Here is a 24,457-nt window from a genome sequence, read left to right on the forward strand (position 1 = left end):
TCAGAGCTATTTTTAAAGGCTGTCAGAGGAAGGATGACTAACAATCCAGAAAGGGAAATAATTGGGCAATGTTCCTAAATATGTCAAATCACTTATTACAAAAAACAGACACTATTGTCTACACTGGAGTGTCTCAAATACAGCTAAACAGATTAAATATAATTATGAATGAACTCAATGGTTACACTTGAACTAAGCATGCACTGCAGAGTGTATTCATTACATTGAGGGAAAACAGAACTCTATACTATAAACTATAGAGAGGTCATGCATAATATACTACTACAATTGAGAATCAGCACAACATAGAGGCCTAAAACAGGTTATAATGTACTCAAACTGTATATGCTTTAGAGCAGTATGTACTAGAAAGAAAGGTCATACAGAATGTATTTTATTATAAAGCAGTTTATTATTCACTATAGAAAGGTCTATGCATTATAGAGCAATATGTTGGCCTACCATAAACTACAGATAAGTCATGCTAGGTATTATAATATATCAAAATACTAAAGACAAGAAGTCATTAAGTAAATTGAATGTAATATAGACTATAGAAAGCATATAATCTGGAGAAGTATAAATGAATGATTATACAGAAATTCAATGGTAATCATATATTATGTAACACTACAGACAATAGATGACAGGCAGGACAGTCTATACTAATGTCAATAAAGCAGAAGACCATAGATTAGTCATGTAGTATCACAAAAGAGAAAGTATATAGAATTTGTGCAGAATATACTATTGAGAAGTAAAACAGCTTGTAGAATAGAGAGGTGCAATTTACTGACTATAGAGAATCAATACAGTACATATGTACTACTAAGTCATGCATTATTATAAAGCAGAGTTGACTTTAGTCTATAAGTCATGCAATATACACAATAGAGCAGAATGTAAAAACGACTACGGTAGTGCGCTATACATTAAATTCATATACTATATCATACAATATACAGTAAACTAAAAAATAGCATATACAGGTGCTGGTCATAAAATTAGAATATCATGAAAAAGTTGATTTCAGTAATACCATTCAAAAAGTGAAACTTGTATATTAGATTAATTCATTACACACAGACTGATATATTTCAAATGTTTATTTCCTTTCATTTTGATGATTATAACTGACAACTAATGAAAGTCCCAAATTCAGTATCTCAGAAAATTTGAATATTGTGAAAATGTTCAATATTGATGACACCTGGTGCCACACTCTAATCAGCTAATTAACTCAAAACGCCTGCAAAAGCCTTTAAATGGTCTCTCAGTCTAGTTCTGTAGGCTACACAATCACGGGGAAGACTGCTGACTTGACAGTTGTCCAAAAGACGACCATTGACACCTTGCACAAGAAGGGCAAGACACAAAAGGTCATTGCTAAAGAGGCTGGCTGTTCACAGAGCTCTGTGTCCAAGCACATTAATAGAGAGGCGAAGGGAAGGACAAGATGTGGTAGAAAAAAGTGTACAAGCAATATAACCACACTCTGGAGAGGATTGTGAAACACAACCCATTCAAAAATGTGGGGGAGATTCACAAAGAGTGGATTGCAGCTGGAGTCAGTGCTTCAAGAACCACCACGCACAGACGTATGCAAGACATGGGTTTCAGCTGTCGCATTCCTTGTGTCAAGCCACTCTTGAACGAGAAACAGCATCAGAAGCATCTTGACTGGACTGCTGCTGAGTGGTCCAAAGTTATGCTCTCTGATGAAAGTAAATTTTGCATTTCCTCTGGAAATCAAGGTCCCAGAGTCTGGAGGAAGAGAGGCATATAATCCACGTTGCTTGAGGGCCAGTGTAAAGTTTCCACAGTCATTGATGGTTTGACATTGACATTTCTAAAAATCTTTTCTTTTTTTTTTTGCATTGGTCTTAATTGATATTCTAATTTTCTGAGATACTGAATTTGGGACTTTCATTTGTTGTCAGTTATAATCATCAAAATTAAAGGAAATAAACATTTGAAATATATCAGTCTGTGTAGTGAATGAATCTAATATACAAGTTTCACTTTTTGAATGGTATTACTGAAATAAACTTTTTCATGATATTCTAATTTTGACCAGCACCTGTACTAATGGCAATAGAGAAGTGAAGCAGGTGATTACAGAGAAAGCTGAATGTAGACTATAAAGACCTCATGCAGAATATACTATGGAGCAGAAAGTAATACAGACTATAGAGAAGTAAAGGAGCATATAGAATACATACACTGTTGACTCCTGAGGAGCCATACAGCGGTACGGAATGAAGTGTAGCAGACAATAGAGAAGTCATGCAGTAAGTCATGCAGTGCTGTACAGGGACTCCCACCTGCACAGGAATTCCAGCCAAACTTCTCACCCACGCTCAAAGTTTCCGTGAGCTGATTGCTCTCACCATGGAGCCCTCACAATAACATGTCAAAACTTCCTCCCGACGCTAAAACATCCCTCTCGCCCTCGACGGTCGCCGCCGATTTCTTCATCACACGCACGGTGACAGGTTTTTAAATCCTGCTCAGGTGGAGCATATCGTGAGGTGATACAATTTCACGTTGGTTGTGTTGTTGTGTGGGACCATCCTAGGCGGTAGACGCTTATGTCCAAGCGCTGTACAGCGCCACCCGTCGGCCCCGAGGTAAACTGCAGCGCCTCCTCTCCTTCCTACTCTCCAATGTTCACAGCTCGGCCGGAGCCCGTCGTCTTCCCGGCTCCATTTCAACTGGATTTTTAACACTCCTTACCACCCCAGATCAGGACAGGACCGCGTCTAAGGTAAAAAAGAAGCTCTAAGGGTCTCGTAGACTCCACATTAGGCAGGGTAACATCGTCCTTTCTTAGTGTTTTCAGGTCTGAAGAGAGGGGAGCTCGAAACTGACTTCACGCATCAGTTGGTACACCATGCTGATACTGGAGTGCCTCCTACCACAACAAACCTCTTACAAAGGATTTTAAAAGATCCAATCTGAATCTTTTCGCCCCGGCGTGCGTTAAACGACTCGATTTTCCTCGCAATCCGCTCGCGATATCGCCTCGTTCTCCTAAAGTGAAGGGGGTGGACATGCTGCGAATAGGTGCAATGATTGCTTTCCTTTGCAGCTCTTGAAATCTCCTTCTTCTCAGCGACAGATTCTGCTGGAACCGCCGTGTGTTTTTCTCGTTTACTCTCATAAGCTCAGCCACTTGCACCTATTCAGCAGATGGAGAGCGAAAAAACTCAAGGCTCTTTTCGCGGAGGAGGGTTTTGTGAACGTGTGATGGTCGCTGCAGCTTGTAACATTAAGCGCATAACTGATACAATGTATCGCGGATCCATGTGAAACGTCATAATGGTTGCAACAATGTTGCCGCTGCGCTATTTACAAATACTATCAGCTCAGTGGCTAATGGATTAAGTTGGCGTGTGAGTGAGTGAGTGTGTGTGGTTTTACGTGTGAAAACGTGGACGTTTTGTCCTTCAGAATGACAAGAGTTTGATGTAATTGGATCGGATCATCTGTACGATTGCTTGTGTTTTCAGAGTCTAAATACTGTGGATTCATTTTGATTGTTGCTCTCCTGGCAAACCGTTTTAGCGTTTATTCTTTAAAACTAACATATACCTGTTTTTGTGTTTACTGGTACTCCTTTTAATTACCAGTGTAAGGAATCCAACACTGACTAGTAGCCTCATTAGATTCTACTTGCTAGTGTTTATTCAATCCTGTAGTGACAAGTGACTATTCCATTAACTAGAAGCATATCTTTACAATTAAATTCTATGGGAGTCTATGATTCAGAAATGAGCTATTCACTTCCAGCTACTAAGCATTCCAGCTGTTGCAGGCACCTATTCCAGTTTTTCTAGTACCTGTTTATTGGATACCCATGTTTATTCAGATAGTTGCAACTATCTGTTTCACAGTAGAGGTCTATTTATTAGAGACAATTGTTGCTATGAATTTGGATTCATGCATTTGGTGGATGCTTTTATCCAAAGTGTTTTACACTGCATTCAAGGTTCTTACACTAGTAACATCTTTAATCTCTTAAATGAGCCATTGTGACTAATGATCACTTTATTTTAGATTCTAGTGTATCTAATAAATAAGTAATATTAAAGTTGAAATTGGTAAAAATCGATACAGAAATAAGTGTTTAAAAAAGCTTGAAATGATATACTTCTTGCTTGTATAAATAGTCTAATGAAGTTTCTGTGAGATGTCACTTTGTGTTTGCGTATCCTCCTTGCTTCTGTTTGTATTTAGAAACGTAAGGGTTAGGGTTCCAGGCGGCCTTGAGGTTGGGGTTTAAGTTTCCACTGAGCAAATTTGAGATTTGCTTAAACCCCAGGAGACTCCTGTGATCGCAGTCAACCCTGCTTCAGAACCTCTTGTTGTCCTTTACAAAGGTGGAAAATGTCCAGTGAAAGACAACGGTCAGATGATGAAAGTCCCAGCACCAGCAGCGGCAGTTCCGATGCGGATCAGAGAGATCCTCCGGTGCCAGAACCAGAAGATCAAGAGGAGCGAAAACAACCCATGCCTCCACAACAGCAGAAGAAATCCACCAAACTGTCCAGCAAAACAACAGCCAAATTATCCTCCAGCGCAAAGAGGTAAAGCTGACAAATCTATCTGTTTTGCCTTTGAGGATTAAATGTCATTTTTTAAAATTCAGTCCTGCTCTTTATTATCCCTTTTTGTGCATTCAAGTTCATTTTCGCAATGTGCCAATTAACAGTTTTGTCGTCTGTGCTCTGTACTTGAGAATAAAAGCACTAAGCTTAGATAATTACTTATCTGCATGAGCAAAGAAGCCGTGTGATCAGCTTATATTTAATTTCAACAAACCACGCCATGTTTACTTTACTAAGTTCGAAGTTGAGGCATCCCAGAACTTCTACGCATAGCTCTTTAAGGAACAAGAGAAGCAAATCGAATCCCTCTGCCTCGTGGAGACTAGTAAATACAGCAATTCTACCCTCAAATTTCATTGGCACTGAAAAAAAGAAGAAAAAAACGGTAACCAATCAATCCGCATCAATGCTTATTAAAACACCATAGACTTTATCAATGTGGGTGGAATGACAGATCCAAAAAAACAAACTGTTATTCTTAGAAAATGTCTAAAATCCTTCCCTGGCTCCTTTTACACGCTGTTGATAATGCTTTAGTAACAGCACCAGAGCTGTGCATTAAAGCTCCTGTCAAATATGCCTAAGAACACCCCCCCCCCCCCCCCCCAACACCACCACCTCCTCATTTACATATAAGCTTTAAAATAAAATCTGTTGTGCTTAAAGTGACTTAAACCCGCCGACGAGGGGTGGGGTGTGTGCTAAGGGGAGCGGGCTTTGAGCTGAGGTGAAGATCAACGGTGTGTGATGAGGGAAAGGGAGAAACGAGCACGGCAAAGTTTTCCTGTTATGGGATTCGGGTTATGCCTCCGAGAACAAAGAGGAAGCAGCCATGTTAGCTGTGCTGAAGGGAGAGCCAGCCGTGCAGTAAACGCAGCAGAGGTAGAGGGCAGTGTAATTCCCTGGCTGCTTGCAACTCTCACAGCTTTCTCACCATCTCTCCCTTTCTCTCTTCTCTCCCTCGCAGAATCCAGAAAGAGCTTGCAGAAATCACTCTGGATCCTCCACCCAACTGCAGGTATGTGATTTAAGCGTGCCTGCTGTCATATATTATTCCGTTATGGACTGGTTTGCGATAGGATGGCTGTGGGAAAGAATTGACTTTTAGCACCAACTGTTGGAGTTTTTAGACTCGTTTTAAAATGATGGATTTGGCATTTTGCTCCTCAGCTTCAAAGAGTTAGGAAGGATAGGGTCTTTTTTTTTTTCCCCTCTGAGCATTATTGTTGCTGATGTTCCTGTGGATTTGCCGCTGTTGTGTTTTTAATAATATAGCAGATGCAGCTCCGAAGCATATGGCTTTGATTTCACATACTCATGCTGAACTTACTGCTGAACCCCCATCTGTTTTAATGAGCTGACCTAGAGATGCCAGAACAAGACGAAGGAGCTTTTAAAATTCCCTCTGTAGCCCTTGTGTTTTTTTTTTTATGCTTTGAAGGACGGCAGTTTTTTGATTGATGTTTGGTGTTTTTTAAAGTCTTATCATTAAGTGGATTTTTATTGGAAGAGTCTCCTCTGGTTGGTAATATTCTTAACACTGTGTGTTGGATATGTGTTATGGCTTTCTGAAATATTGGAAGAGATTTATGCTTATTGATTTATGCCTTTCAAACTAGATTTTATAGACGTTGTGTCATGTATTGGCTCTATCTGAGCTGGTGTGATATTGCATTTATTGGGATCATATTTTAGTGTTAAACTGATGTTTTAGGGATTTATACTGGTTATTTTGAGATTATCAGCATTAATTGTCAACTGAGCATGGGTCTGCAGTTCATTTTGAGTCAAGTAAGAAATAAATTATTTTATTCAGAAAGAATGTATTAAATTGATCAAAAGTGACAGAAATCTTTAGTAACATTACGAAAGATTGTTGTAACTGTCTGTTAAATGTTATTTTCATCAAAGAATCTTGAAAAAAGCAGCACAACTGTTTTCAACATTGATCAAGAAATTAAACATTTCTTTAGTACCAAATTGTTATTAAAATTAACTGATTATATGAGTAACGAGTGGAGTAATGGCTCCTAAAAATTCAGCTTTGCCATTACAGGAATAAAATGCATTTTAAAATGTATTAGATAGATATACAATATAAAAAGAAAAGTTTAAATTGTTATAGTACTTTACAATATTACTGTACTTTTGATCAAATAAATGCATCCTTAAAAAAACATACCATCCCAAATTTTGAATAGTATTTCAGCTGCTCTAGTTTTTGGCATTGAAAAAGCACATTTGCTGGCGAGTGTTATATTTAAATCAAATGTTTGTCAAACAGAGAGGCTGCAAATGTAGCATTTAGGCTGAATCTGAGGGCTAAAAAAATTGTATACCTGCTGTGCAAAAAATGCGTTTGGCCTTGTTGCTTTTTTGTTCATTTAGCAGTCAAGGAGAGTGCTAGAGTGTCTCAGTTACCCAACATCAGATAAAGCCGAGTGCAAGTCCAATGTCCAAAAGCAGGCATTGAATACAGCATGTTCATTTAATCCAGCGTTATGTCAGAAACTCCTCCAGCAACTGGTCTCAGCTCGGTTGACAGGTCATGCACTACTGACTCTACACACTAGGGCTGATAAAGCACAGCGGATCCAAAAATGTATCGTGGTATGATGTTATGGTTTGCATATTTTAGCACCTGAACCGGATGACAGTGTGCTGCTATTCAGCACAGTTTAGGCAGTGTGACATGAAGCTTAAAAACAATGCAGACAAATGTTTTTAATACATTTGCTGAACTTTGACAGTTTCATTCTGTGATTTATCGTATTAAACTCAGATTTGGTGTTTTAAAAAGTAATTTGTATTCTTTGCATAGCAGATTTGAATTACCGTTGAAGCTTAACAAGTATGAAATACAACAGCTTACATTTTGATGTGTCATTACAGACTGGGAAAAAAATTGGTGTTAAAAACATGAAGTAAATTTCACATGATTTCAAATAGCAAGTAATACATTGAATTAAAAAGTGGAAAGACTAAAGTAGTATTTTCTTGTCAAACATACTGAAGTAATTTTCAAAAGATATTTTTACAGGACACACAACTATTGTATTGCTTCAAAAGAACTGAACTATAGTGAAGTCTTACTGACCACTTTTATGATCCTTTTATGGTGTTATTTTTTTTCCTGAAAATTTGAGTCTCTATTTGTTGTGACTGAAATAAAAATAGCAGCCAGGATCAGAATTTGTCCACTTTTGTGTTCCACGGAGCAACTGGGGAATTTTCAATTATTGGGTGGACTGTTCCGATGTGCAAATGTTCAGAAACGAAAATGCCATGCTTTTTTGAGAGGGCACAACGCAGCGTGCGCTCTGCCAGCTGTGAGATCAGTTCAGCAGCTTGGAGCTGCGAGCCAGAGATGCTGATAATGGTAATTGACAATGCAGGGATTTGGTGGCTTTTCATGGTCTGATCTGTGCAGCCACACAGTTCAACACACTGAGATGTTTATCCCGTAACGTTTATCATTAGCACCTTCACTGGCTCTTTTCTCAGCCAGCATTTCCCTTGAGCGCAGTTTACCTGGAGGCTGACATATTATACTGATTTGTTGGTAATGTGCCACATCACATAGTATCTGTGGGAACATATTGCATATCACTCTGGGCTTTCATATGGCTCTGAGTTTATTTCTTACAGCGGGTCTGGGCTTCATTACTTGAAATGAAAATTCATGTCATTCCAAACCTGTATGCTGTTTTTTTTTTTTTTTTTGAATGCTGGAAAAAAGCAGCCGTTTTTGCAGGATTTTATTACGCAGTACAGTGAAGTTTATACTGACCAGATGCTGTCAAGTGCCAAAAAAGATTAAAGGAAAAGTTCACCCAAAAATGAAAATTTGCTGAAAATGTACTCACCCTCAGGCCATCCGAGATGTAGATTGGAACAGCATTATTTCAGCAATGAACAGCTTCATTGAAACAGATTTGAAGAAATTTAGCATTACATCACTTGTTCATCAGTGGATCCTCTGCAGTGAATGGGTGCCGTCAGAATGAGTGTGCAAACAGCTAATAAAAACAATATGGATAGAGTACTCGCATTTTAGCTTGACGTTAAAAACATCTCGATGGAATTCCCTTCACAATATTTTAGTTAATGAACTGGAGTGGTGTGGATTATTGTGATTTTACTGCAGAGGATCCATTGGTGAACAATTGATGCATTGCTAAATTTGATGAAGAAACAAGCTCATCTATATCTTGGATGGCCTGATACAAAAAAGGCATTCGCATATGACTATTACAAGCTCAGAATCATCTTTTATAGCCCTTTGGACATTTAAAATCAACTAGATTGAGCACGACTCATTTGCACAGTATGCGGGGGTCTCGAGACAAATGTTTTGGGTGAGAGATTCTTTTAATCAGGCAGCTCTGGTGTTTCTGTCAGCTCTCCGTCAGAGATTGATAGCGTAAATTGCGCTTTTGTCACTGGTTTCACGCTGCTGTTGTAATAACTGTTTAGGCAGGCGCAGTTACGCTAGCGTGTTTGAAATGATGTGTTCCAGCATGACTAAAGGGGAAAATGGTTATGGTGATTCACTTAAAGACACATTCAAATGCTTCTGTGTTCAGGTGCTGCTTGACTTTCTGCATTTTCCCTCAAATCTCTGTGCAGCCACTTGCCCTGTCACTGTGATTTACAGCTAGATCCTTCCTAAGAAGCAGATTTTTAACTGCGATGTGGAGAGCTCTCTGAGTTTTTAAGCAATCTATTAAAATTCATGTCGTGGAGCAAGAGGCCGATTGCTTCCCGGCATGAATTTGCATGTCTTCATAAAAATAAAACTCAAATCACCTCTAAAGCTGAATGATGGGTACTAGTCGAAGCCTTGCATCCATGCTGAACAGGCAGAAAGAGGAAGCATTGCAAAAAGAAAGAAAAAAATGATCTCGCGCTATAGTCCCAGCGAAGCAACTTGCAGATAAAAGCAAATTTGTTTTTATACTCAACGACTGCTGTGTAACTTCAGTTGTGGTTTTATGGTTTGAATTGTCACATTTGTGAGAATATAACACGTACGAGTTGTGAATAATTCCCCTAAGGCTCTTAATATAACCAGAGTATGTTTGAGGAAGTAAGAGGCTTTGACATGAGCTTGCTTAGTGTTATAGTATGTCTGTTGAGCTGTGTTTATCCCTGCATTGTGTGTGTGTGTGTTACGCCTAGGCAATGTAATTATATTATATATAATATTTTTCAACCTGTTTGATGATATTGTTTATTTTATTCAAAGAGTAAATGTGGTTATAGATGGAGGCATGTATTCCAAAGCATGTAAAATGAGAACTTTGAAAACCTTTAAGGAACTAAATCAATGCGTTTTTGCAGCCGAGGTTTAAAGCAATAATAAAAAAAATCAATAAAATAACAGTGTTTGTAGATTTCTATATTACCAACAAAATTGTATTACAGTAAATATTGTATATCGACCATCTCTAGTGTGTGGGTTTCAGATTTTCTGAACTTAGAAGTGATAAAAGCGTTAAAAGTGGAAAGTTTTTTTTTTTTTCTTGATAGAATTCCTCAGAGTAAAGTGTTGCCATATTGGCCCTCATTATCAAAGCTCTCTCATTTGAGAATTGAGCTTTCATGCCTCTGTTGTGGCGGGTTTTTTCTGTCTCTCAGACTACATGTAGAGTTTACGTGACCCGTGGATACAGTGCCACAGTGTTCGACTTGTTGAACATGTCAGAAGCCCTGGATGAAGGTGTTTAACACGGTGCTGATGCAACCGTTTGAAACACCCGCTGCAGACAATCCGCTCCGGGATTTGAGTTTCTTTTTGTTCTGGTTATTTAATAAAGAGTGTACTATGTTTGGTTTAATCTTTATCATTTACTCTGCTTTATTAATAGAATCTTTTCATTGATTGACCCAAATCTGTTGCATCATTGGTGCACAGTCTCACCAGTGTGTGAACCAGGTATACTGGCAGGAACATTGGTGTTAAATTGTGTGGTAAAACAGAAAACAAAGTTTTCAGACTTGGTACTGTTTGTTTTGTAATACTAGAGTCTTTTTTTTAACTCAAGCGCAATGCACACTACCATTCAAAAGTTGGTAAGATCTTTTTTTATTAATACATTAAATGCATTAAATTAATCAAAAGTGACAGTAAAGATATTTACATTGTTACAAAAAAGAATAGAAAGTTCAAAAGAACAGCTTTTTTAAATTAAAATTTCAAACAGGTTCCATTCATCAAAGAATCCTCAAATGTGTCAGTTTCCTTAAAAATATTAAGCAGCACAACTGAAGAATCTGAATGATCATGTGACACTAATGACTCTTATTCAATTTCAATGTTCAGTTTTACTATTTACTGTATTTGTATCCAATAAATGCCGTCTTTGTGAGCATAAGACATCTTAAAAACATAAAAAAAATCTCACAGGCTCTAAACTTTTGAGTGCTAGTGTAATGCGAGTCTTCTATTTCACTTGCAATAAATAATATTTTGTTTGCAATTATTAAGTTGCAGATGAAAATTATAGTATAAGATGGAGTACCTTTTATTGTAAAATATTTAATTAATTTAATTATCAAAAAAAAAAAACTATTTCAAATTTCCAGCAAGCACATTATCTTGATATTGTCATCACCTTAATGTAAAATGACTTGCGCTATGGTTTTGGCCACATCACACCTATAAGGTATTTATTATTATTATTTTACACTTGTGATAAGAACCGAGCAGTCTGCTGTAGATAGATAGATCTGTTGACCTGGAAGTGATGTTTGGCTTGTTTTTGTCACTGATTTTTAATTCTGGCCACTGCTGCAGATTTCACACGGTGTTTTTGTTCTGCTCTGCAAATGTTGGAGCAATAATATCAAATTTATGGACTGAAAAACTAGACCGTAGAAAGCAATTTTATTTTTATATCTGTCTGTACTCTACACCAAAGAAACGCTGTTTAAACTAAATGAGTCCTACAGTTACGGCGTTTAGACAAATGAAGAGACTCATTACAGATGTAGGGTTCAGAACCTTCAGTCTGTATGCCACAACAAACCATCATCATTGTGGTTATTACAGCAGACTGCCGCAGTAACTCCCCTTCATTATGGCTGAATAAAGAAGCGCAAGGACAATGAAGGGAAACCGCGTACGATGCAAGTCCAGGGCCTTCGTGCTGAGATGCTCCGAGTAAATGTTTAAAGAGGACTCTTGGCAAGATTGTGTAATTGAGATCTGATGCATACTCATGAATCACAGAAAGCAATCACGTCGCCAATTATGGCCTGGGTTCTCATGTAGTTTGTGCTGATGGTGCTCTCAGTGCTATTACACACGGGTCAGGCTCTCCGCAGGCAGTTTGTACACCAAAAAAATTCTGCAAATGTATTCAATGCTCAGCAACCCTTTGTCTAAATTGAAAGGTAGCCCTTCAGCAGCGCCTCGTTTTCTCAGGGGGTCTTCTTTAACTGCTTCCTTTCTCTCCCTGCATCTCTCTTTCTTCTCTTTCCCTCGGTGAAGCTCACATTTATTACAGGCTTGTGACAGTGACAGCGTTTATCATGCCCTGGCTCTGGTCCAGCTGTCAGATTCACTGTGGGGCTTTTTTTATATTGGTGTTGTGTCAGAGAATGTCCTGCAGACAGCCTCGCAGCCGTCACAAGACAACAGTCTTTCACATGAAACAGAACAGAAACGTTTCTGGTGTTATTTTGAATGAATCCTGGGTATGTGTTATTTTAAAGTTAGAAAGTCTCTCTTTTTTTAATCTTGAATAAATAAATAATTAATAAATAGTGACCCCTCCCTTCACCTCATCTAAGCAGTTTAGGCTACTGGATCATGTTTAATTAATATTACTGTAGCCAAATAGCTATTAAGACATTAGCTTTTTTTTTTTTTTTTTAACATCAATAAATTTATTTTACATGCATATCCTATTACTTCTATGTGAAGTATTTAAAATGTGTCATAAAATAATAAAAATGGGTTTTGAACAGCAGTTCACATTGTGTGTGTGTGTGTATGTGTGTATATATCATTTTAAATGAATCTCTATTCCTAAAGCCACATGCAGAGCCATTGCGTTTACATTTGCATTTATTTATTTAGTTGACCCTCATATCTATAGTGACTTGCAAATGAGTAATTAAATTTTTTTAGGGCTTATTTTTTTTCCTTTGTGTGTTTATTATTTTTACATATTTTGACTAATTTATTATGTTTTCAGTTACTAATAAGAGTGTAATACTTTCTTGTCTGACATATTTGACCATATTTAAATCTTATTTTCCCCAAAAAATCTGCATGTTTCCTTTAGGCACTCAGATCTAGGCACAGCTCTAACAAATATGTAGCTTTATAACCATGTCTTATTCCTCACTGTTCTATAAAAAAATAAATAAAAATAGGTGGCTGGAATAGTGAAGAATTCTACATGTTTTGTTCTACTTGTTTGCTGCAATAGTGCGGTCGGCAGTGTTGTGTAATGTGTCTTTTGTGTTGATAAAGGGGATGGTAGGGCAGTCATTTCCTTTGACTGGAACTACAGACATTACTCCTATTGTGTCAGCACTCACAAAGAGGTGAAATGATCTGAGCCGTATCTATCATAGTGAGCGATATCCCGTGCCCCGTCTCTGAGACTACCTGAGGAAGCTGGTCTGTTTATTTCTACAGATCGGTATTAGTGCTTTGACTGCTCTTTGTTGAAGCTGTTTTTCTTTTCCCTAATGTTCTGCCCTCACTGTGATAATCACTTTTCAGAGTGCTTGAAGGCCGTGATTCCTGGAAACGTAATTTTCTTGAAGTTAAAGTGGCAACGGAATATCATGCACCAATGTTGAACAACAAAATCTTGCACTAGTCATCTGAATTTCTAAAAAAATGAGGCAATATCTTAAAAAAAGATGATGAGTGATTGTATTTACCGTACACAGAGCTTCCACGGACATGGCAGTACCTTTCAAAAAAAAAAAAAAATTGTGCTTTCAGATCTGGATATGTTTTTGGAAATTTCTGTGTTATGAATGTATTTTTTCTCTCTTATTTTGTTGTATAAAATCTTGATCCAGGAATCACAAATGACTAGAAATAGGTATCCATCAAAAAATTTGGAATCCATTAATAAGAATATTGTTTATTATCTATTTTAGTAACCTAATCCAATCAAATTTTACTGCTTGAACTATTTATTTATTTTAATGATTTATTTATTTGATTGATTTAATTATCATGCTGATAGCGTGCTGGATGATTTATTTTATTCTTTTTAAATTAATTTCTCTAAAGCCACAAGCATTCAGGTGGCTTTTTGAATCACTTCTCAATGTGTTTTTTTGCATTTGCATTCATTCATTTAGCAGATGCTCTTGTGGAAAGTGACGTACAAATGAGAAACATCACAAGCAATTTTGAGCTGCTCTCCACAAACAGTGCCAATGTCAAAATAATAAATAAATGTATAAATCAGTGGCAAAAAGAAATGTCCTCATGCATTCCAGTGGAAAAGACAACATTTAAAAGGAAAAGAAGCCACATTTAAAAGAATCTGGAGCACCTTCTTATCGTTTGCTGAACATATTGACATTATCAATATATAATAGAGGAAGTTGAACTGCTTGTTTTGATGTGCATTATATCAGCTCATGTTTTACGGCTCAAGCTTATTGTTGATTGTTAATTGTTAATGAATGTATTACTAGCTTACTTTCCCAAGGTACAAATATAGTAGTACCCTTTTGTTGATTTACATTAATGTGCGATTTGTTGTATAGTCCCTTTTTTGTACATTTTTTGGGCATCAGGCTATTGTTAAGGCCTGTTCACACCAATTGATAACTGTAACAATAACTACAGTATATTAGTGTTAATACACAATGTTTTTGTCATCTGCAGTTTTGTCATCTGATTCTTTAAATGCTCGAGCTCCTTACAGTTGAGTGGATTCTGATTGGCTGTTTTTATTGTTCAAAAACTAGAAAAACAAGCTCTGAATTATTCCATTGATATAATTTTTTTAAAATATAGCATTCATGAAAAGCTCAATTATCAACATAAAAAAAGTTCCTTTCAAAAATGCTCTATTTTTTTTTCAATGCACGAATACATCTTTTGTTAATGAACCATAAAAACACTTCAGATCTGCACCAGTTGAACCTTAAACCAGGCTAATTGTGCAAGGTTTCCATAAAACCAATTATTTTAGGATTCTCTCATACAACCCACCTACTAGCTGTTAAAGATGTAGTTTTTTTTTTTCTTTGGAAATGCAAATGTAGCACCGTTCTAGCATTAGATGTCCAAAGCATGTGTGTGTGTACATACACCAGACATGTCTCTTGGATTCTAGTGTCCGCCCTGCCTATTAATAGTGCATGATCCTCCCCAACCCCCACACCACTGAGGGCCATCGCTCTATCACCCGCGGCTGATAAGACAGGAGAGTCATGTCGTGGCTCGACCGCTTGGCCTCGTCTTTAGATAACCACCCCATAGCACCTCACACTGTGACTGTGATAACCAGAGCCTTTTTCTTTCAAACACACACACACACTCACAGTAGCCTTGTTCTCCAGCACCATTACATCCACTGCGCTACCCTACACGTCTGTTAATATGGTTGCGTTCACACATGCTGTGTTTCACAGATTTGTTGGGAAGTTTTGAAAGACGTGATGTGTTTTATCATGAGGATTTTGTGAAACTGTTTGAGAGCTGAAAGTGAATATGCATCTCGTTCAGGCTCATTAAAGTCATTTATTAGTTATAACAAATACTTCATCACGCTGCTTTAATCATATATGTGGGTATCCGAGAGGGTCCCTCGGTGTTGTCTACTCTCAAACCAGCCCCCCATTTGCTGCGTCTCCCATGGAGATGTAACCTTGTTAGGCCATTACTGCTGCACTATAGCCCCCATGACGCTTGGGCTCTCTGGGGCCGTGTATTATGATGCCTGCCGCTGGCTGCTGCTGGGTTATTTGCACCGTGGTGACATGAAATTAGCTCCTATTCAGCTGATTTCACAATTATCTTGAGTGTAGACTTAAAACGCTCAATAAAGCTCAGTTATTTCTTCATTCTTGAGAGCTGCACTGTTCATTTTCCATGTAAGATGATGAATAATGAGCAGTTTGGGGGAATAACTTGTATAGTAAATAGAGTAGCTTTAAAGCTACTTCAGAAGTTCAAAAGAGTCATATGATGCGATTTTAAGTTTTCTTTTGTCTTTGGAGTGTAACAAGCAGTTTGTGCATATATAATAGTGATGCACCGAATGTTCGGCAACCGGAATTGTTTGGTCGAAAATAGCAAAAAAAGCTCTTTCAGTTTACCGCGAAAAAGACAGAATAAATTGTAAAAATCGATGCGTTTCAAAAAAGCCAGGGCACAGAGGAGCAACTATAATGTACGGAATGTGGAAAATAATGTATTTTTTGAACCATAAACTGCGTAAACACATTGCATTAGACCAAATAAAATAATGTTATTTTTTAGAATCGTCATATTACCCCTTTACAAAAAACCGTAATTGTAGGGAAAATTGTGAGTAAAATAACTTTTCTCTTAATATGTTAAAATGTAATTTATTCCTGTTATGCAAAGCTGAATTATCAGCATCATTACTCCAGTCTTCAGGTTCACACAATCCTTCAGAAATCATTCTAATATGCTCATTTGGTGCTCAAGAGACATGTCGTATTATCTATTTTGAAAGCAGTTAACAGTGCTTAATATTTTTTGTGGAAATGTGATATTTTTTTTATTTTTCCCTCCTGATGAATAATAAGCTCAAAACAACAGCATTTACTTTTGTTATATTAAATGTTTTTAATGTCACTTTTGAGCATTTTAATGCCCTCTTGACTTAAAAAAAAAAAAAAAAAAATCCCCCAAACTTTTAAATGTTAGTGTGTGTCTTTTGTCACATTGCTACGTGGAGCTGTACAGTATAGCGAGTTGAAAAAATAATGAATTGCACCCTTCTAATATTTTCCTTTTCCCTCGTATATACCGTTGAGAAATCTTATTCATTTTATTGAATCAGTTTGTTCAGACAGAGTCCCTGTGGGTCAATTTTTTATAACAAAGTGCTGCTTTTCAGTTTTCAGTTTTGTTAGCTTCTTTATAAAGGGTTTGTAGTTTAATTATTTTTTCAAAAGGTTAGCTTGACTATAGGTACTTTAAGTGTATGAGGATTACCTTAAGAAGCTATTGTTCAGAGTAACATTAATGAGCAATTTAACAAAGAAATTATATGATATATTACTGGAACTTGTAGTGTAAATTCACTGTGCCAGAAATCAACTTTCGCCCCGTTTCTCAAATTAAGTGCCTTTCATCTTCCTGTGGTGTTTGGGTTTCCCCTGCTTACACTGGAGAAACAAATCCTGAGGTTTTTAAATGTGTGTGTGTGTTTCTAATGCGGTCTTGTGACATAAAACGGTTTCGGGTTTAGTAAGAACTATTTCAGACGGCTGCAGTAAGTCTGCCAACTCGTCCTTATGTAAAGGCAGAAAATATTTACACATTCTAATCATATTTCTTGATATGGAGTCACACCAACTTGGTTTATTGAGGCTGTTTGTTGCTTTACTACTTATTTTAGTCTTGCAGATTGTGAAATTGGTTTGTTTTATGAAAGAAAGAGGGTTTGAAACAATGTGAGGGTGAGTAAATGATGAAAATTCCCATTTTTGGGAGAGATCTATTCTGTTTAAGGATAATTTTGGTACTTTTGTTCAAAAGCTTTCAAATAGATTTAAATGTATTTTTAGTCTTGAGGCTTTTAAGTAGGAGCTTTCAATTAGATTTGAATATCAAATCAGGATTGTTACTTTAGCTTGAAAAAATGAATCCTCCTGTCAATTAAGCAAATGTTTTTATCTCCAGAGTTTTGCTCACCTGACTGAATGTCACACAGACTAGCACACCATTTACACTGAGTGTGCATGTGTGTATATGGGACAAAAGAGAGCCTGGGTCCTAGAGGGAGCCTCACTGCTCTGCTCGGCTGGGACAAAAGCAGGCAGGCCCTTAGGCTGAGCGCCATCTCTTTCCAATACATACACAAAGGGAGGATCGCCTTCGAAACATGTCAGCTCAGACTGATTAAGCATTATCGCAGTTCTCCCCTTTGAACTACACAAATGTCCCAAAGTGGCCTGTCAAGGAAGATGTCCTTCAAAACGCCACTAGCCGTTAGCACATGTTCATCCTACTGGTGAAGTGTCACCTGATCATGGCTGTTTTTTGTTTTTTTTTAGTTTATTATTTTATAATTTGCTTTTGTTAGGAACGGTTCACCAAAAATGAAAACTATCAATTTCTCACCCATATGTTCTTCCGTAATATTTCTTTCTCATCAGTGCATCATAAAAGGAGATGTTTAGCTGGAAAAAAAAAAAAAAAGTTGAGCCAACTTAAAATTAAGGCAACCAGCTTCAGCAGATTTTTGAGTTCTCTCAGCTTATTTTTGTAGGAGATTCTCAACTTTTTGTAGTATAAAACTAAAAAATCTGCAGAAGCTGGTTGCCTTAATTTTAAGTTGGCTCAACTTTTCTTTTTTTTTTTTTTTCTTTTTTTATATATATTATTATTATTATTATTATTATTATTATTATTATTATTATTATAGTATTTATTAATAGTTGGAATTTTTATTAGTTATTTATAATAGTTCTATTTAGATTTATTTCAGTTTTAGTACTTTTCAGCTTTAACTTATTTCAGTTTTTTATTATTATTTTTTAATAATTACAATGTCCATACTTGATTGGGAAGTGTTACTTTCCCAAATGCAAAATATGAACACTGTCCATTTTCAAATATGTTTGGTGGATTAATTTCCCATTAAATTAATTCATAATTAAATTCATTTATATTAATTTCAGCACTTTAGCAATTACACCTGGTTGCAAAATTCTGGAAACTTTCCAGGATTTTTTGGAATCTTTCAGATAATTTGAGAAATTTTTGGAAACTTTTCCACCTCTTTCACTATACACATCATTCAACAGCAAGCCTGCTCTCTAGAGATCACAAAAACCAAATCAGTGACATCCCTCACCATTCACTCTGTTGAATGGAAAACAACATTCTTACTGTTAACTGTTTTTAAAAGCAAGTAATCTAGATTTCCTGAGAAGTACTGTAAGTTCTTGATTTCATGTCTGTTTTCTGTGCAAACGGTCATATAATGCTGCTGAATCAATATTTGGAGGTGTTTCTGTCATGCAAGTCTGTGGTTGTGGTATCAACTACTTCAGATAAACCCATTTCTAAATGATGTGTAAAAAACAAAAGGAACTGCGATTTTACTTGTTCTTCACCTTCTGGTAGTCAAAAGTCTGGCTACACAAGCCTTCTCTCCTCCACAGTAAAACACTAACACCGGTGTCAAGATCTCTCATCCTGACATACTTATGGTTCCTCTAGCCTAAATGAGCTTAATTCAATCTTTCTTCAACATAAGAAAGGCTCCTGAAATAATCACTGCTCCATCGGTGCCATTTTACCTCAAAGTTAATTCAGCGGCTCTTAATGGGTGTCAGATATCTCATAATCCACTATTAAAAATCTTGACAGATCCCATGGCAACAAGTCTCAGCTGAGGGAGCTCAAAGCATGACGCCAGTAATTCTTTGTCTTCTCTCTCCTCTATTCTCCTTTGCTGGATGTAAGCGTGGTTGTTTTTAGTCTGCTTGTTTAGTGCTCTGCTGATTTCATGATTGTGAGATCTTAGGCTGGCGGTGGGCTTGACGTGTTCAGCAGGGTGAAGCTGCCTTTAAACGCACCGCTGGAGAAGGACGTGTCCTGTAAGCCCAGGAAACCACATGGTCCTGCCGTGTCATAACCCGCTAAGGTTTCTTGCCGCAGATGGGATTAAGTTCTCACTCATGAAGCATGTGGATCTTTTGCATGTTACAAGAGTGGGATATGCTGTGTCAATTGCTAGATATTTTTGCTCTGTTTATATACAGTTGAATTCAAAAATGTATATACACTTTGCAGAATGTGCATAATGTTAATTATTTTACCAAAATAAGAGGGATCATATAAAATGTATGTTACTGTTTATTTAGTACTGGCCTGAATAAGATATTTCACATAAAATATGTTTACATATTGACATATTGTTTTATGTTTAGTGATAGTTGCTCATGAGTCCCTTGTTAGTCCTGAGCAGTTAAAGTGAAAGCGACGTGACATGTGGCCAAGTATGGTGACCCATACTCCGAATTTGTGCTCTGCATTTAACCCATCCTAAGTGCACACAGCAGTGAACACACACACCGTGAACACACACCTGGAGCAGTGGGCAGCTATTTATGCTACGGCACCCGGGGAGCAGTTGGGGTTTCGGTGCCTTGCTCAAGGGCATCTCATTCGTGGTATTGAAGGTGGAAGAGAGTACATTCACTGCCCCCACCTACAATTCCTGCCAGACCGGAGACTCGAACTCGCAACCTTTGGGTTACGAGTCTGAATCTCTAACCACAAATTCTTTGGTTTTCCAGCCTTTTTATTTATTTGAACCCTTTCCAACAATGACTATGATTTTGAGATCCATCTTTCCACACTGAGGACAACTGAGGGACTCAACTATTACAGAAGGAAATAAATAATCAAACGCTCACTGATGCTACAGAAGGAAAAAAATATGCATTAAAAGCCGAGGGAGTGAAACCGTTTGAACAACATGTGTACATTTTTCTTATTTTCCCTAATTATAATATTGTGATATACCATTACTGTGATTTATAATGAGAGATCTTGTGATATAAGTCTGTGGTCCTGCTAACAGATCACTTTACAATAAGTGCTAATACGTGTAGGCCATTTGCAGCCATCTCTCTCTCTCTCACACACACAAACACACACACACACACAGTCGTGTGGTATTATGCTCTGAACATGACTCTGACATGGACTGTATGTGGTTTGCGCTTAAAAGCTGCTCTAAATATTGCAAGGTGTAGAAAACCACTTCCTGTAGCAAGTGCATCATAATAGAGGTGTGATACACCTCCCGCTCAGGGGTCTCGGGTGTTTATTACAGATGTTATCCAGAATCAGACCTGCATGCTAGGGGATGCATCATAATGGGTTTGTTTTTCCTCCATAAAGCACAGAACTACAGTAATCACGGTTTGAGTAATGGCATTTTACGCTCCTTGTAGGCTAACAATGGAAACATCTTTTTTCAGAAATATTTGAGTAATGCCTCGAAATGAAAATCCTCCTTTTTGGCTTAAAAAACCCACATAAAATAAAGCAATAATAATACTGGGCTCTAAACATTAAATCAACGGATTAACACTTGGGTTTGGTGTACTTAAGGTAATGGTTGAGGAATGTTTTAATTTATGTGCGTGAACAGATTATGATTGCTGTTATTATTTTCTCTAAACTAATATTTCACTGTGATTTATTTGGGGTGCTGTAATTCATCAGCAGGAAAGTGTGTAATCATTTGCATCCTAAATGATTTATGTATAACTGCTTTTGACTTGTGCATGCTGGGACATGTAGATATTGAATATTTATATTATATTCAACATTGTTTTCGATATAAAATTAACCAGCATCATCAATATTGCAAAGATTTTTAATGCACTTTTTATATGGCTGTGAAGTTGAAGTTGGTGTGAAGTGTAACTTGCGATCACTTTTTCTCTTGTATTGTGTGGTATGTCCAAGTACAGCCACTTTTTTAACGGAAATAATAATAATGCATTGCTAATGTATATTACTATTTACTGGTATTGATGCATATAAATAAAAATGATTCAGTATTATTATCCCTTGTGTTCACTTAATAATGATATGGACAACGTCAAGTTCTTTCAATCATGTTTTACTTCCTGCATTATATTGTTTTGGTTGTACTGTACTGTTCTAGAAAATGTCTTAGAAACAACCATTCTTTCCAGTACATAAATATCAAACAATTTGATGCTGTTGAGTGTATTATTATGCTGCTCACTGTCTCTGAAGTGCTGTCTGTAGTCCTGTCATCATGCGCTTCCAGACCTCACAATCAGCATCGCAAAGCAAACTCGCACTCAGTGTAATGAATCACTGTCTTTATTCAGCTCAGACAGAACAACTTCTTCAAATCACCTGCAAGTTCTTAACCAGCATGAGGAATCTTTACGTCTGGCTGCGTGAACTTCACCAATAAAGGGATAATTCACCCAAAAATGAAAATTGTCATTTCGTCACCTTCAAGGTGTATGAGTTTCTTTCTTTTGTGGAACATAAAAGAAGATATTTTGAAGAATGTTGTTATTTGGTAAGCAAACAGTTGCTTGTAGCCGTTGACTACCATATACTATATGAATGGCAGTGGCTACCAGCCGGTAACCAATTGTTTGGTTACCAACGTTCTTCAAAATATCTTTTTGTTTTGTGCATTCTTTCGGTACACAATTGTACCGAACTGAAATACCCGTACCAAATTTTGGGATTAATGTGTGTACCGTTACCCCCCTAATATGAATAAATCCAGCATCTAATTTCTATTGTTTCACCTTCGCTTTTTAAAACGGGCACTGGGCTGCAGCCTCTCCCTAATCCTCTTGCGTATCCCCTATATACCATTGTCTGCTCTGTACTTTGAGTGGAGTAGGCATAGCTTGGCTCATTCCACTTCCTGTCTGTCTACGTAGCAGAGGGCAACCCAGCCAGCACGCTGCTTATCTGAGCTGTCAGCCTTCATCAGTCTGCTCTACATCATCATCATCACAGGCAGATGCAGCGGCTGACGCTCCCCCCTACTGATGTCTCAGCACAGGTTTATTTATACATACAGGCCATATTGACTCAGGGCTTATTTTTACCATAGTGGCTTTTCATGCTGAGCAGAGAGGGGCAGTGCTCGTCCAGGGGTCCTGTTTCAATGCACTTCAGACCGCTGAAATCAATAGGCCCTTCTCCACCAATAGCAAGGATTCCAGGGCACACAACACTGATATTGGTGCCAACCAAACAACCTGTGTACTGGAAGCCTGATTATTGCTGATGATTTTATTTGTTTTGTATATAGTACTATTAGCAGCAATCACATTTCACAGTTAGTTTTATTTTTTACTTTTATATTTAATGTATACAGCATACAAGTAAACTTACTGATATATAAACAAAATATATGAAATAAAAATGGAAAATTTAGTGTGTGTATGTATGTATATATACACGCACACTGAAATAAATGATTGATTTATTTGTTTCAGTGTTATTTTAGTGTCATTGAGAATTACTCATTGCTATTAGTAATTAGCTAAATTACTATTACTAAATTATAGTTAGTTTATAAGTATATAACTATGATGTACTACAATAACTATACACGTGTACATATAAAATACATGTATGTTTACATAATACATTTTTAAAAATACTACTTAGAAATTCTGAATGTGTTTTAAGAACATAATTAACATGATTGTTACTCCTGTCTCAGAAAATATGAGTTAATTCCTCCATCTTCGTACTTGGATTGTTCTCGCTAAAGCTGACAAATTATAAAAGGTATCAGTCGGTATTGATTTTTTTTTTTTTCCCATTTATGTTCATTAAGTTCTTTCCCCTACATTCATTTTCTTGGAGCAGTTTTTCATTTGCTTGTTGATGTAAAACAATGGGTCTACCGGTAAATAAAGTACGCCGATAAAGAGGGAATATAAACTCAGTCATGGTCTGAATGAAAGATTGCAACCACATCTGAAAAGCATTGCTACTTACATTCACAGCTGATTAAATTACAGCACAGCCATCTGTGTGTTCTGTCTTAGTGAAACGCTGAGGGTATCTCATTAATTCCTACTGAACAGTTTAGCAAGTACAGTGCTACATTTCAATATCCTGCTTTAAATCAATGTCTGCAGGAATAGTGTTGAAAGAGAGTAAGATCTTGTGCTTGATAAATGGACCAGAGCGATATAATGTGTGTGTGTGTGTGTGTACAGGGTGTGAGAGTGGTTTGCTCTTATATTTGATGTTGCTGGATGTTTGTGATGTGTTTGTGATTGTATTACACCTCTTTTTGGAAGCATCTCTCAGATAAGCTCCATCTTTTATCTTTAAGTTGCTTTTGTCAGATTTGTCATTCTGCTACAGCAGAATAATTGTATTACTTTAAGGTGTTTTTCCAGTGCAGTGTGAATCGAAGGATCTGGTGTTACATTTTTAATGCTGTCAGATTCATGCCTTATTGAAATGAGGCAAATCTACACAAAAAAAATATATATTTCAGCCTTTCTGAATAATCTTGCCCTCCAGAATAGCATTTATATAGAAGGCCGTTTCTGCCACAAAATGAAAAAGGTAATTACGACTTTTATCTTGCGATTCAGACTTTTTTTTTCTCGCAATTCTAAGAAAAAGTAAATTGCAAGATATAAACTCAAGAGTTCGGATTTTCTCACAATTCTGAGTTTACATCTTGCAGTTCAAAACATTAAAAAAGTGACTTTTAATCTCAAAATGGTGAGTTTAGGTCTCAAAATTCAGACTTTTCTTCTCAAAATTGGGTTTACAATTCTAACTTTGTTTCCGCAATAAATATCTTACAATTCTACATTTATATCTTGCAATTCTGAGATTGTCGCAGTTCTCATAATTGCAAGGAAAAAGGTCTGAATTGTGAGATATAAACTCGAAATTCTTACTTTCTTTCTCGTAATTCTGAGTTTACATCTTACAATTCAGATTTTTGCTTCCACCACAAAAAATAATTGCGACAATTTTCAAAATTGAGTTTTTTTTTTGTTTTTTTTTTTAATCAGAATTGAGAGTTTATATCTATATATTCTGAGATAATATGCAAGAAAAAGAGATAGAGATGTAAACTCTGAGGAAAAGTTTT

General features: G+C 36.8%; 1 protein-coding gene across 2 annotated transcripts in view; it reads left to right on the forward strand.

Annotated features, from left to right (window-relative positions):
* The first annotated feature begins 2,382 nt into the window (after window positions 1-2,382).
* Window positions 2,383-24,457, forward strand: part of LOC306877210 (ubiquitin-conjugating enzyme E2 E3) — a 38,936-nt gene continuing 16,861 nt past the window's right edge. Inside the window, exons 1-3 of one of the 2 annotated variants that reach the window (XM_079428806.1) lie at window positions 2,383-2,767; window positions 4,383-4,589; window positions 5,578-5,628. In XM_079428806.1, coding sequence (XP_079284932.1) covers window positions 4,390-4,589; window positions 5,578-5,628 — 251 coding nt within the window. In that variant the 5' untranslated portion in view covers window positions 2,383-2,767; window positions 4,383-4,389. The remainder of the gene's footprint in view (window positions 2,768-4,382; window positions 4,590-5,577; window positions 5,629-24,457) is intronic. The other variant, XM_079428807.1, reaches the window with a different exon arrangement.

This window comes from Barbus barbus (assembly GCF_936440315.1).
Source record: "Barbus barbus genome assembly, chromosome: 11".
Classification (NCBI taxonomy): Eukaryota; Metazoa; Chordata; class Actinopteri; order Cypriniformes; family Cyprinidae; genus Barbus; species Barbus barbus.